This window comes from Halichoerus grypus, chromosome 10, assembly GCF_964656455.1.
Source record: "Halichoerus grypus chromosome 10, mHalGry1.hap1.1, whole genome shotgun sequence".
Lineage (NCBI taxonomy): Eukaryota > Metazoa > Chordata > Mammalia > Carnivora > Phocidae > Halichoerus > Halichoerus grypus.
The window spans coordinates 50,264,496-50,278,544 of NC_135721.1; the positions used below are offsets into that span (position 1 = coordinate 50,264,496).

The window sequence follows — 14,049 nt, forward strand, 5'->3', positions numbered from 1 at the left end:
GAGAACTGCACTGGTGCCTCAGGCCCGCGGGGGTAGGCAAGCCGGACGCCGAAAGATGCTGGACTTTCGGGGAGGGGGCAGGAAGGGCACAGGCACGGGCAAAGGCTGGAGGGGTGACCGCGAAGGGAAAGAAGAGGCAGGGCAGACGAGAGGACACAAGGCCGCCCTGTGAGCTGTGCAGTTTGTACGCACACAGGGGTGCGGGGAGGGAGCCCCCGCGGCTGAAACCCCGCCCAACCCAGCGCTCCAAGCCGGGGCTGCAGAGCTGCGTGTCCCCGGCAGGGGGCGCCATTTTCTCACTCGCACAAATTCTGTAAGAGCTGACTTCGGCCGGATTATGCGGTTTGAACTTCATTGTACAAACAGAGTTGTTTTAGGCTAATTATTCTGGGGCCTTTTATGGGGACAACCCAGAGAAGAGAATGAACCGAAGGCTGCTGTGTGGTCTTGGGAAGAGATGACAGTGGGCGGAGGGGAGGGGAGGGCCTTGAGACATGTTTGAAATCAAAAGCAGGGGTGGCATGTTTGATGTAAGGAGGTCAAAAGAGTGGGAAGAATCGAGGCAGGCCCACGTTTTCTGCCTTTGACTGTGGCACCTGGTTAGGATGGAGGCTTCTGGAAGTGGGGCAGGTGGGGCAGATGAGTCTTCTACAGGACCCAAGGGACAGCAGACAGAGATGTGCGGAGGCGGGGGGGAAGGTCTGGGGCTGAAGGGGGTTCGGAGTGAAACAGCTGTGGGAGTCCTCTGCGGAGAGGTAAGGCTGAAGCCTGAAGCCAGGGAGAGCCTGTTGGGCAGGCAGAGGAGGCTGGGGAGGGCCTGCCTGCCTGGGGGGCTGGAGGGAGGGGGCCCACAGAAGCCACAGCAACAGCCCTCCCTCTGGGCAGAAAGGCAGGCTGCAAGGAAGAGAGGTATGAGTCATCCCCAGGGCTCCCACGGAGTGGACTTTCTCAACTCCTGCCACAACTTTTTAAAAATAATCATTATGTTTCTATCGCTTTTTTTAAGTTTCCCTATCTTTATGCCTTCACATCTGGTTTTCACGCTAGTGCTTAATTTTCCCCCAAACACTCTTCTTTCTATCCACTGTCTGTCTGTCCTCCCTGTGTCTCTCACCTATGTGTCTATCCCAGATACCCCAAGCACATCCGAAGAGCCAGGCCTGGGTGAGTGTCTCACCATGCGTCCCCCAGTCAGGCCCCACCCCAGGTGCACCTTCTGATAGGCCACACCAAGGGCTGCCTGTGTGCACCTCACATTGTCCTTTACTCCGCTCAGCACCCATCCACGGGGACACCCTGCAGTCACCCTCCCGAGAGAATCCTCCTGCTTCCTTACTCCTTACCATTTTCCCCGCAAAGCTGACTTCCATGAAGGGATCCACCAAGTTCTTCTTGTTACTGTCAAAGCCAAAGATCTGCTTCACATTGTCCATCACGGCATCATCCACTAGGGAGAACACGCTGGTCAGTGCTTGCCTGCTGTCCAACCTCCAAAACCTCACTTTCCACCTACCTGTCTCCAGAGAGTCTTAGGACTCCCTGAGAGAGACGTTGTGGCATCCCCTCAGCCTGGGGACTCCCAGAACAGAGCCCCTGAGGGCACGCCCTGCTCCTTTACCCTGCCCAAACAGCTTTGTTCACCGACCCCTGCTCTCAATGGGTTTCCAAACAGATCCACCAGATGACTGATGGATTGATGGATTTGATTAGCAATCTACATCACTAAGGGCAGTTAACAATCCAGAAAAGAACTGGAAGGTGTTATAATAATATCCCATTATTGATGCCTATTTGACATTTCCTTTATGTCCATTAGCACAGTGATTGACCTGATGTGAACCAATAAGTCAATTCTGGTTTGTTTGGGGTTTTGTTGTTTTTTTTTTATTTTTTTTCTACAAAAAATATATATATTAGGATTAGATATTTGGAAATCTAGGGAAAAAAACCAATAGTCCAATATATCCCAGATGTATAATATTAGAGTAAAAAATATTATGATATAAATTTTGATTTGGCTTTTAAATATGATTTTACAATTCTTTTGTGTTGCATTTAAGTTGGCATTTTACATAAATGTAAAATATATAGGTTTGGGGACACCTGGCTGGCTCAGTCAGTAGGGCACATGACTCGTAGAGCTTACTTAAAAAAATTTAAAAAAAAAATAAATAAAATATATATATATATATGTAGGATGCCAGTTACAGTTAGTACATTCATTAAAATCCCAAGATAAGTCAAAAATAAAATGAGAAACTTTGAGGAAAAAGTATATATATATATTTTTAAATATTCTATTTTTAAGCAATCTCCACACCCAACATGGGACTCGAACTCACAACCCTAAGATCAAGAGTCACATGCTCTACTGACTAAGCCAGCCAGGTGCCCTGAGAAAAAAATTTTTTTAAATTTTTTTATTAACATATAATGTATTATTTGTTTCAGGGATCCAGGTCTGTGATTCATCAGTCTTACACAATTCACAGCGCTCACCATAGTACATACCCTCCCCAGTGTCCATCACCCAGCCACCCCATCCCTCCCACCCCCCTCCACTTGTTTTGTTTTGTTTTGTTTTAATTTTTAGGGGCAGCTGGATGACTCAGTTAAACGTCTGCCTTTGGCTCAGGTCATGATCCCAGAGTCCTGGGATCCAGCCCTGCATTGGGCTCCCTGTCCAGCAGGGAGCCTGCTTCTCCCTCTCCCAGTCCCCCTGCTTATGCTCTCTCTCTCTGTCAAATGAATAAATAAAATCTTTTTTTAAAAAAAGAATTTTTGTCTATGCTGCTCCAAATGAATATCTTACTGAATTAGTCATATTATGTATAAATGTATATACAGATAGATGGATATGTGCATATGTGTATTCATGGCATGTATAGATATCTATGTGTATATGAATGAGAGGAGGGAACAGTTACAGGTTATATACCAGCTGCTGTCTACATAAATACAAAGATAACAACAATTAGCAAATATATATGTCCTATTTACCCACCTATTTCATTTATATTTAAACAAGATTGTAGAGAATTAAATATCAAGCACATTCACCTTGAACAAAGCAAACATTTCTATTTCCCCAGCCCCCTATGGGAGCTCACCAGCCTCCCTTCTGCATAGTTTCAACCAATAAATGAAGAATGTTATTAAGCATGTATTTTAATGTCCATTTAATAACCATTACTTTCTCAAGGGTTTTCCGCCATGATTTGGGTACAATTAAGCTTGTACAGAAGGAAGGTATTTCTTTTGAGTCATTAGTCAAAGGGGTGAGCAAAACCTCAAATAATTAGCCTTATGCAAAACTTATAAACAGGGACCTAAGTTGCAAACGCTCTCACTTACTCTGCTATGAACAGAAACACTTGATTAAGCTGATACATGCTTCAAAACAGGGGCTCAGCCTTTAAAAACGTGTATGAGCCCTACTCCAAACCCAGTCAAATGTGAAACACGGGGGGAGGGGCCCCAGCATCTGCACACCTTTAAAGGTCCCCAGGTGGTTCTAATGTGCAGACCGGATTGAGACCCACGGCTCTAAAATATTCAGCATAATTCCCCCAGCATTTACTGAACCCACAGGATGGGGCCAGTGCAGGGCCAGTCACTGGGAGAAACCAGGCAGGGGCCACCCTGTCTCTCTTGGGAAAATGAGGACATAGCCACGGCAAGAGTGACCCACTGCCCCAGTTGGTCAGGGACGGAGGGGTCTCCCAGGATGGGGGGGCTTGTGGTGCTGAAACCAGGACAGTCCCAGGCAAACTGGCATGATGGCTCACCAAGCGGATGGATGTTTTTCATCTGTGGAGACACTGAGCCCTTCCACCACCTAGTGACTTCTTCCCCAGCCCAGGGGCCCCGCTCCCAAGCTCAATCTTGGGCCTCCAACCCAGGGAGGACACCAGACTCACTCTGCGGTAGGTCCTCAGCTCTGAAGACCTTCAGGCAGAAGTGGGCTCCCCGAAGTGCCACTCCAGTTGGCCTGAGCAGATTGTTTTCAATGTCCTCCTTGTCTTCAGAGGGGTCCTTTCTCTCCAGCTACAATGCAACCAAATATGATGCCTTAAAGAGTTCGTTAGCACAATATCTTCCCTTCTTCAACCAACACCCCTTAAATGGTGCATTTTGAAGAAAGGTAGATCTCGCCCTGCTGCTTACTAACGTGTGACCTCAGGCAGGTTCCTCTCCCTGAGACTCTGCTTCCTGACCTGGACAGTAGAAAGAGTAACACCAACCTTGCAGACTGCTGGGCAAATCAACTTCAATAATGTACAAATGCATATGGCGGGCATTCAAGAATCCTGATCTCCCTGCTACCCCCATTAACAAGAGTGCAGAAGTGACATGTCTTCAATAACATGTGTTCATTCACTCAACAAGTATTCAGTGTCAGTGAGTGACGACTGGGTTGTGCTGAAGGGGGAGGGATGCAGCAGTGAACAAGGTAGACAGACGTCCTGCCCCCACAGAGCTCACCGTCTCACAGCGAAAGCCCACCTTTAAGCAAGCTCCTATTCTGCCATTCCACTGACTGGAATACAGACCCGAAGGTAGTTACGGCAACAACCATCTTGAACCATGAGATGGAAGCCGCATGATGAAGACAGAGGGGCGAAGACCAGGAGTCTAGGTCTCTGGTCATTGTGGGAGCACCGTGCGGGCTCTGGACTGCCTCCCCAGGGATTTATGAGGGAGAGAAACATACTTCTATCCTCCTTAACGCTTATTATTCAGGGCATCTTTGTTATAGCAGTTGAACCTATATCTTAATTCACACAGGGGCCCAGGGGAGATGTGAGGGGAGCGTGACCTCGGGCTCTGATCTTGGGATGGGAGCGAGAAGCATGCTCGGAGGTGGTCATGCCAACAAGACTGACCAACCTGGTCAGTCAGTGGACTGACAGATGTGGGACTGAGGGATGAGGAATGAAATTAGGCCTCTTGCTCGGGAGACTGAGCAGATGACAGTGTCATTTCCTAAGATGTCACCTGCCACAAGATGGGAGCAGCTGTGAGGAGTGGGCAGCGGATGATCCTAGGTTTTCATATGTTAAGTTAGAGGGGCCTAAGGGACATGTTAATGTGGCTTTATTACAAAGCAACTGAAACTGAGTGTCTGGAGCCCTGACAATCCAAGCTGGAGATGAGCAATTTAGGAGTCTCAGGTGGACAGAGATGGGCTCCTCGAAAGTGAGGGTCAAGGACGCAGCACAGAGGCAAGCAAGGGAATTTTATTGAGCCACTGAATTTGAAGGATCCATATTTTTTAAAAAAAGAGAAAGAATCAGGAGACTCACCAATGCTAAGGGAGAAGAGAGTTTGAAATAAGCCATGGGCTCTGGAATCAAAGGCTGTGGAGGAACAGAGAGGATTGAGAGGAAAGAAGAGCCCCTGGAAGTTGGCAACGATGACCCTCCAGCACATGGTTTCAGGGAAGGAAGGTGGCAGAAATCCTCATGAAGAGGAGGAGGAATGAGCAGCCAGTAGAGGAGTAGAGAAGGGCAACCCAATGTGCTCCCTGATGAAGCTGGTCATGCCTGGAAGCAAGCTGCAAGCAGCTTGGAGAAGACGGGTGGGGAGAAATGAGTGAAGTGGGTGAGGGTATTTGAAGGTAGGGAAATCTTGAGCCTGGTACAGATCTAAGGGCAGAAGAGAAGACACCAGGAAGAGCAGGGAGAACAAGATGGCGGAGGACTGGAGCACAAGGCAAAGGAGGCAGGAAGATGGGGAAGGGAGGGAAGACAGATGAAGTCAGGAATGAGGACCAAAGGAGCTTCAGGAGCTCACCTCGTTCACCATTGTGCAGCTCTGCCTCTCTCAGGAGGTGGAGGTTGAGGCTTAGGAAAGACAGCAAAGTCTGGAAACAGCCACTGTGGCGAATGGGAAAAGGAGTAAACCACACCCAAGTAAAAGAAGAGGTTGATAGCACCCATGTTCATCTAGCCAGCACCTCCAGGTGACTTCTGCCTCCGAAACTGACCAAGAAGTAGTGTAGACAGTGGGGGGGGGGGGGGTCATGAGGTGTGGCAGGAGACGCCTGCTATGGAACCAGTAAGCACATGGTGAGAGCTGTGATGGAGGATGGGGTCTAGGCTGGAGGAGGGAGAGCATGGCAGGAAGGCACTACTGGATTGGGAAAACCAACGGGGGGTGGGAGGGGGGCCTGTAACGCCCGGAGGAAGGACTGTCATTCAGCAGGGGTGAGGGAGGAAAAAGACAGAGAGTGGTAGAAAGAGGGATTTCTGAGCTCAGGGTCTCAAAAGAAATGAAATCAGATGTCAGTGGCTGATGTGTCACATCTCAGGACAATGGCAAAGATCAGAATCTGCAAGCAGGGATGCCCCTGGACCAGCTCCGCCTGAGGCAGGGGTGGGTAACAACAGCCCAGAAGAGGGAGAAACAACCAGCAAAGCAGCCTTTAAAGGAGGCAGCGCTGAAGTTGGGAAGAGCTCCCAGGTTTCCCGGGAGGCTGCAGTGGGAAACCTGCAGCAGGAAACTGCTCCTCCCATTCCAGAACCCACGGGGAGTCGGGGAAGAAAGTAGGGGCTTCTGTCTCAGTTGGTTTCAAAAGAAGTGGCTTCATCAGGAAAAAGCAATGTTCCAATTAAGAGAAAGAAGAGGAAGAAATGTTTTAGAAAAGGGTAATAGACCCAGAGATGCCACAAGAAGGAGCAAGATGGCGCCATGTCTGGAAAGACATGCTACAGAAGGACAGGACAGGACTACCCGGGATGAGAGAGAGGGACAGGTGCCTTTGGGTGCGGCTTGTCCACTGGAGCTCCATCAGCCCACTGCATAACACAGAACCCTGGGCTCTCCATCCCCTAACCCTCTCCACTGTGGCTTCCTGAGCCCTTGTCATCAGCCAACTCCTATTCCTGACACCATCATAGAACTTGCCCTCCACCTCCCACCGCTCTTTTCCCCAGTTTCCCTACTTTTGCTTCTCCCTCTCCTCCTGGCCATCCCAGGCTGGGAAGAGAAGGCCATACTTTGCACCTGCACCCACCATCACTCCACCATGTCTTTTATCTGGAAGTCCCCATCACCCATATGTGCCACTCTCTCCCCTGGTTCTCACTGATACCATCCACCAAGCCAAGGACACGTGCTCACCTTTCCTTCATGACTTCAGCACCTGCCTCACCACTTGCCTATTTGATTTCCAATTCTCCCATAAGATAATCAACATCCATGTGGTCATTCGCCAACACGGTTCCCTTCCTCCACCAGCAGCTTCTTAATCTCCCCTCCCCTTCAGCTGCTAGAGGCATGGCCACATCTGGAATCTCCAGCCACTCAGAACCATTCCTCTAGCAAAACCTTGACCACTGAAACCCTTCTCCAAAGACAGCTTGCAATCTATCTGCCTCCTCCAACCTCCCACTCACACAGAGTGGGGCTCCCAACACAGCCTGGCACACAGCAGGAGCTCAATAAATGTGCGTTCCCTATTTTCCATCCCCTTCATCAGCTCTAAGCCTTGCACTCTTGCACCCTCCCCACCCAGCACCACCAGCCATGTCCCGATGCCCAGGCTACCTCAGCCTTGTGCTTCCACTAGTCCTGCCCTCCCCATGCCCAACGCCTCTGCCATCCACCAGTCTGCTTCCAGGCCACTGAGTATAATGAGACTCTACCACAAAGCTGCCAACCCAGAGTAGGCGCTCTTGTGTCTGCTCAGAAATCCTTCCGCTTACCCGGAATTAACCCTTCATTCCTCTCCCACGGCTATTCCCAACCTTCTCTCTTCTTGCCAAACATACAAAGATGCTGATACCTCCCCAGGTCTGCACGCCTTTCTCATTCTTCCCATCTCCAACTTGAACTTGACTTACTGGTGTGTAAAGATGATAATAGTATATTCTCAGGTGATAAAATTCAGGTTGGAGTAGAATATAGAGAATGATCTCACTTTTGCAAAAAAAGAAAAATATACAACAGATCAGTGGTTGCCAGAGGTGGGGGAGAGGGGGGTGGAGGAAGGGGGTCAACATGTACAAACTTCCAGTTATCAGATAAGTAAGTCATGAGGATGTAATGCACAGCACGGAGACTCAAGTTAATAATACTCTATTGCATGTTTGAAAGTTACTGAGAGAATAGATCTTAAACGTTTGAAACTACATAAGGTGATGGATGTTAACTAGACTTATTGTGATGATCATTTCACAATGTATACAAATAATGAATCATTATGTTGTATGCCTGAAACTAATATAATGTTATATGTCAATTACATCTCAATTTTAAAAAGCAATAAAAAAAATAGATGGGGCGCCTGGGTGGCTCAGGTGGTTATGAGTCTGACTCTTGGTTTTGGCTCAGGTCGTGATCTCAGGGTTTTGAGATCGAACCCTTCATCGGGTTCCATGCTCACGCTGAGTCTACTTGAGACCCTCTCTCCCTTCCCTCTGCCCCTCCCACTCGTGTGTGCTCTCTCTTCCTCTCTAAAATAAATAAATATTTTTTTAAAAAATAGAAAAATGCACATGTACATCCTTCTGGGAGGATATGCAACAAGATCTGGATCACAGCTGTCTCTGAGTGGTAGAATTATGAGTGATTCACTTTTTATTAATACTTTTGCTCGTGTTCTACATTTCTTATACTTATCATGTGTTTTTTAAAATCAGAAAAACTACAGTTGTGTTTTTGTTTGTCTGTTCGGTGCCTCTCCTGCCAGGTGGAGGAGCTGGCACTATACTCACGGGCGCTTCATCTCCAGGCCCCAGCACACAGAGGCTTGCTTTCAGGTAACCTCTGGCCCCAGCAGAGAAATCATCAGGGTCCGAGAGGAGCAACCACTTCCTCAGATAGGCATGTCCTAAGAGAGACAACATCCATCAGTGATGGCAGAACTGGAAGGACCCAAGTCTGCAACCAGGAGCCTGGGGCCGACATTTGGGTGAGAGATTTATTCACAGGGACATGGGGGCCAGACTTTGAGTATTCATGTGGGTCTAAGTCAGAAATGTCAACCGAAACACCTAGAAGAGACTGCCAAAGCCAGACCCCAGGCCATGTGCCTCCCTCTCAAAAAGTGACCAGACCAGAACAGAAGCCAAGGTGTGGAGAAATCCTAGACTTGTTATCAAAATGGCCCACCCCTGTCAGAGGGGACCTCGTCTCCAACAACCCTTGCTTGGGGCCTTCCAGATTTAGCATCCCTGACTGGGCCAGCCAAGACCCACATGAAGGTTTGATCTCCCTGAGGGCCTGGTTTACTTGGAAGATGGAAGCCTGCCTTCTCTTCATTCCTGCAGCTCTCATCTCCACAATCAGACTCTACCTCTAAACTCTAAAACCCCCAAGGAAAAAAGGTGATTGTCCCAAATGGCTGTCCCCAAGAGCCTCCAGAACCAAAATGCAAGGATATGGTCAAGGTGTTGAGGACGTGACTCACGGGGCTCTCTGTAGATGGTACCCACATCCATCTGAAACCAAACCAAGAAACACAAGTCAAACTCTTGCCCTTGGAGCATTAAGTGAAATATGGTACATTATGCCATCACATTAAAAATCATGCTTTGAAGATCATTTGGGGACATAGGGAAATGTTCATCAGCTGACATTACATGGAAAAAAGAGCAGAATACATGTTGATCAAAGTTTGGTAAGGTTTATCCATGCACGGGAAAGAAAGCAAAAGAAACACAACAAAATGGTAACTGTGCTGTCTCTGGCTGGTAGATTTAGGTGGTAGATTTATTTTATTTTTTTATTTTTTCCTTTCCTATATTTTATAATTTTCTATAAAAATTCATAGATCAGTGGGACACTGATGGTCGGGCAGGCTGTGCATGGGGGCAGCCGGAGGGACATGAGAACTCTGTACTTCCCACTCTAGTTGGCTATGAACCTAACACTGCTCTAAAAATGTTTTTTGGGGGTGCCTGGGTGGCTCAGTCGCTAAGTGTCTGCCTTCGGCTCAGGTCATGATCCCAGGGTCCTGGGATCGAGCCCCGCATCAGGCTCCCTGCTCCGCGGGAAGCCTGCTTCTCCCTCTCCCACTCCCCCTGCTTGTGCTCCCTCTCTCGCTGTGTCTCTCTCTGTCAAATAAATAAATAAAATCTTAAAAAAAATAAAAAATAAAAATAAAAAAAATAAAAATGTTTTTTGATCATGGATTACTTTTATAATTAGAAAAAAAGAAAATACTTGTTTACCTTAAACTCTGGGTTCTAAGACCAAGAATATGCTTCAAAGATTAGAGACTCAGGACATAGAACCCCATTTATTACAGAATGACCCAGGTTCGATACTGTTCTTTTTAAAACTGCCTTCTCCAGGAAAATTGACTTCACTTTCTATCTTGTGACTACTTCCCAGAGAAGAGGCCATATTTTATTTGGATAGCAAGGGGAGGTTAAAATAAGTCTGTACGCCTTCTTTCCATTTGATAAATGCCTGAAGATTCGAAAATGAGAAAATCACTGAGAATTGCCTTAAAACACCATTCATGAAGGTCTCCATTGCTAGTTGCCTTTGCTTTCTGAGACCTGTTGATGCCTCCCTGTGAGCTGAGTCCTAGTCAGTCCTTGGTTCTCCGCAGTACACTCCTCACTTCTGCACTTCTGGGACAAATGGGGAGGGGGGAAGGCTCCCCCATCTCTCCTGTGTCCCACCCTGTTCCCACTGGACTCCACATCTGGACCCCACTCCCAAGCCAGAGCGAGGGTGCACGCGGGGCACAGAGCACTGGTGTCACACTGGCCCAAGTCAAAATTAGGAGGAGGGCCGTCTAACCACCAATTTCAAGCTTCCTTCCCAGATGTAAAGACAAATATGAATCAGAAGCAAGAATCCGAATTCCCCCTGTTGGACATAAGGGAAGAGATTTCCCTCTCCGCCCTTTCTGTCAGATAATTTACCTTAGAAACCTTGTAAATATAAGTATTTTCTCTGCTTTTTCTGTGGGAAGGGAGGGGCCTGCCTTCGACACAGGCCTGGGTCCAAGTTGTAAAACAACTCTCATCACAAAAATGCAAGTTTTTCTGTTTTTTTTCCTCTGGAGAAAGTCAATTAGCTAACACAGATGGTCAACCCAATTACCAGGTGGTGAGGATGAACTGTGTGTGGCTGAGGGCGCTGTCAGTCGTCTGCCTTGAGGACTAGTTACGCTGAGAACAAGTACCGGGTGGGTTGTATCTGCTCAGCGTTGTAAAGGATTTCTTGCTGCCTTTACCGTCTCCTAGTGGATTGCCTGTCATGTGCATCACCTTCTGGATTGATACTTATTCAATAATAAAAGTCTATTGTTTCTCTACGATCTTTGTGGAGAGGATTTCTTTGTTTGGAGAAGATTTTGTCTTGTGTTTTTTTTTTTTTAACTGTATTTCCCCAGCACAGACTGAGAGGAACAGGACCCCCGAGGCACCAGCCTCTGCACATTATGCACAGAGCCTCCACTAACGTGAACTAGTGACAACTAACTGCTTTCAAAGAAAATACATAATTACCCGGAATTCCCCAATGAGAGCATCTGTCCGGAGAGAACGGGAATCTACCACCTGGTGGGGGGGGGGGGCGGAGATAAATTAAAACTCTTATTTACAAGTAAACGTTGGCTCAGACAGGACCCAACACAACAGCTCTTCCCTCCCAAACAGTAACAGCCAATTACGTAGAGCACTTGCTCTGTTCCAGAGACTGTTCTGAGCAATGTTTAACACTCACGTGAACCCCCTGAGTAGGTACTATTATTATGCCCATTTTACAGATGAAGAACAGAGGCACAGAGAGACTACAGGACTTGTAGAGCATCACACAACCCCTAAACGGCAGAGTCAGGACCAGAGCCCCGACGGTGGTTCCGGAGCCCACACCTTCAACAACTAAACTACACTGCCTTTCAGAAGAAAGCCCCAAAAAAAGGAAGAAAAAAAGAAAAGAAAGAGCTGAGACCCAAAGAAAGAAGATCCTGGCCAGAAACAGGCACATGGGCAAACAAAATAAAATGAGAATCAGGGTCCACTGCGAGAATGATTTCAGAACCCTGACCTGCCGCCCCCGTGGGGGTGCTGGGCAGTGGGGGTTCCCCACTCGGCTGTTGCCTCCATCTGAGCTGCCAAAGGCATTTCTGTGACCAGCAGAGCTTGGCGGTGAGCCGCTCCCCTCACCCGTGCCCTGGGCCGCATGCTTCTTCCTCACACTAGCTCACACTCACACCGACAGGCACGCACACACATGCACGCTGATACACACACATACACACGTGCACGGTGGTGTGCCCGCGAGTGTACACGTAACCCACAGAGAAACACTGATTGCTGAGACGTACCGTGATAAAGATGGGCTCGTCAAACAGCTCCGAGGGAGAGTCAAACACATTGAAGAAGAGAGTCTGAGGTTCAGGGCAAAAGGAAAACAAATGAGTGCCTGCCGACCCCGGGGGCTGAGGAGAGGGTCGGCCGCTGCCCACAGCCTTCAGGTCTGGTCCACTCAGAAGTGTGGACTGAGCTCAGCCCAACAACGAGCTCTGGGGATTCCACAAGTTCTGGGGTATCTCACCCTTGCCCTCATAGAGGTTGTCATCTCAGGGACAGGGCGGGGGGCCAGCCCTACAGCGTGTCAGAGACGTGGGGCATTGGGAGCCCAAGGCAGGAATAAGAGCTAGAACCCTCCCTCCAGTTCATCGGATACCCTACTGGGGACCCGGCATATCTCTCGATACAAAAACCAGATGGATTGTCAGGTGTCTGCTATGCATTCCCAATTCGGAAGGGCCCCTGTGGTTCTCGTCCTGATATCCAGCATCTCCCACCTCATTGAAGAGTGGGCTGTTTCCCTTGTGGATCCGTGTCCTCTTGGTCTGCCCGGCAGCCGTGACCTTGACCACAGGCTTGATATTCACCCCTGGCAGCTGGCGACCCTCGATCACTTGCACCCTGATCTGAAAGCCAAGAGGAGGCATGAGCAGGAGGAAGGCCGAAGTAGTCAGGCCCCAAAAGAGTCAGAAATCTCAGGGACCGTTCCCACTGCTGGCTTCTTGGGAACGGTATTAAAAAGGTATCAGGAAGAGCATTATAAGAACAGTCGTATTTTCCTACCAAGGTCCCTTGCATCTATAAAATCCCATAGTTCTGCACAAGAGCTGCCAACCTGCCCCAAGAAAGCTCCCAGCACTAAATCCCAGGGCTGGGCTGAGGACCCAGACCCCAGCTCATTTCACACAGCCATCGGCACAGCCCTTCGTCAGACCCCTTGACGCCGGCGCATCTAAGTGGCCTGAACATCCTTCTCTAACAGCTCCCTCGGAGGCTGAGCTGACACAGTGAAGTGACCCCACTTTATTCTTTATAAGACACAACGTTTTCTCGTGTTCTGAGAAATTACTTAAGAGTTTTCTCCGTTGAATTTTAAGTAAAGAAAGGTTTCAGGAATATCTGTGCTTCCAAATTTAGGCAAAATATTTGAAAAGATGAAGTTTTAAAATACTAGAACAATTTTCATGGAAAAATAAGATGTTTACTTGTTTTAAGTTTTAATCAGCAGTTATTTATCGTTGGATCGACCAATGCTTTTGGATTTTAAGCCGTACTATAGAAGAATATATTATTAATAACAATGGGACGGTAGATCCATGATTTTTATTCTCTTCATTTTCCTGTGTTTTCTAAGTTTTCTACAATAAACATACATTAATTTTCGAAGGAGAAAAAGGCAATAAGTACATGACTTGGGAATAAAAATAATAATAATGTCAGAATTTTGTCTCTCAGGCAAATACACAGTGGTTACAGCTAGTACTTTTGCTTAAATTACCACGGTTTAGAAGTAAAATGTATTTTTACAATTTGTTGCACTTAGCAAAGAGCTAAGTTTCCTGTTTTTAACTTTAAGAGTAGTTCTGAAGAGCTCAATATCACTAAATGCAACTATATCGATATGAGAAATTTCATACAAAAGAAAAAGAATAAGCAAAGGACCAAAATTAAAATGCAATAAAATCGGGTGGATTTTTGGATTAAAATATGCCAGAGGGTTGGGGCACCTGGGTGGGCTAAGCATCTGACTGTCGGTTTGGGCTCAGGTCAT

General features: G+C 47.6%; 1 protein-coding gene across 21 annotated transcripts in view; it reads right to left on the bottom strand.

The window, feature by feature from the left end:
* DYSF (dysferlin) overlaps positions 1 to 14,049 on the bottom strand; it is a 202,329-nt gene that overhangs the window by 138,648 nt on the left and 49,632 nt on the right. For all 21 annotated transcript variants that reach the window (XM_078056412.1, XM_036118164.2, XM_036118158.2 and 18 more), the window contains 7 exons: positions 12,776 to 12,904; positions 12,293 to 12,355; positions 11,472 to 11,522; positions 9,416 to 9,446; positions 8,721 to 8,836; positions 3,921 to 4,047; positions 1,344 to 1,447 (listed from right to left, as the gene is read on the bottom strand). In XM_078056412.1, the coding sequence (XP_077912538.1) occupies positions 1,344 to 1,447; positions 3,921 to 4,047; positions 8,721 to 8,836; positions 9,416 to 9,446; positions 11,472 to 11,522; positions 12,293 to 12,355; positions 12,776 to 12,904 (621 nt within the window). The remainder of the gene's footprint in view (positions 1 to 1,343; positions 1,448 to 3,920; positions 4,048 to 8,720; positions 8,837 to 9,415; positions 9,447 to 11,471; positions 11,523 to 12,292; positions 12,356 to 12,775; positions 12,905 to 14,049) is intronic.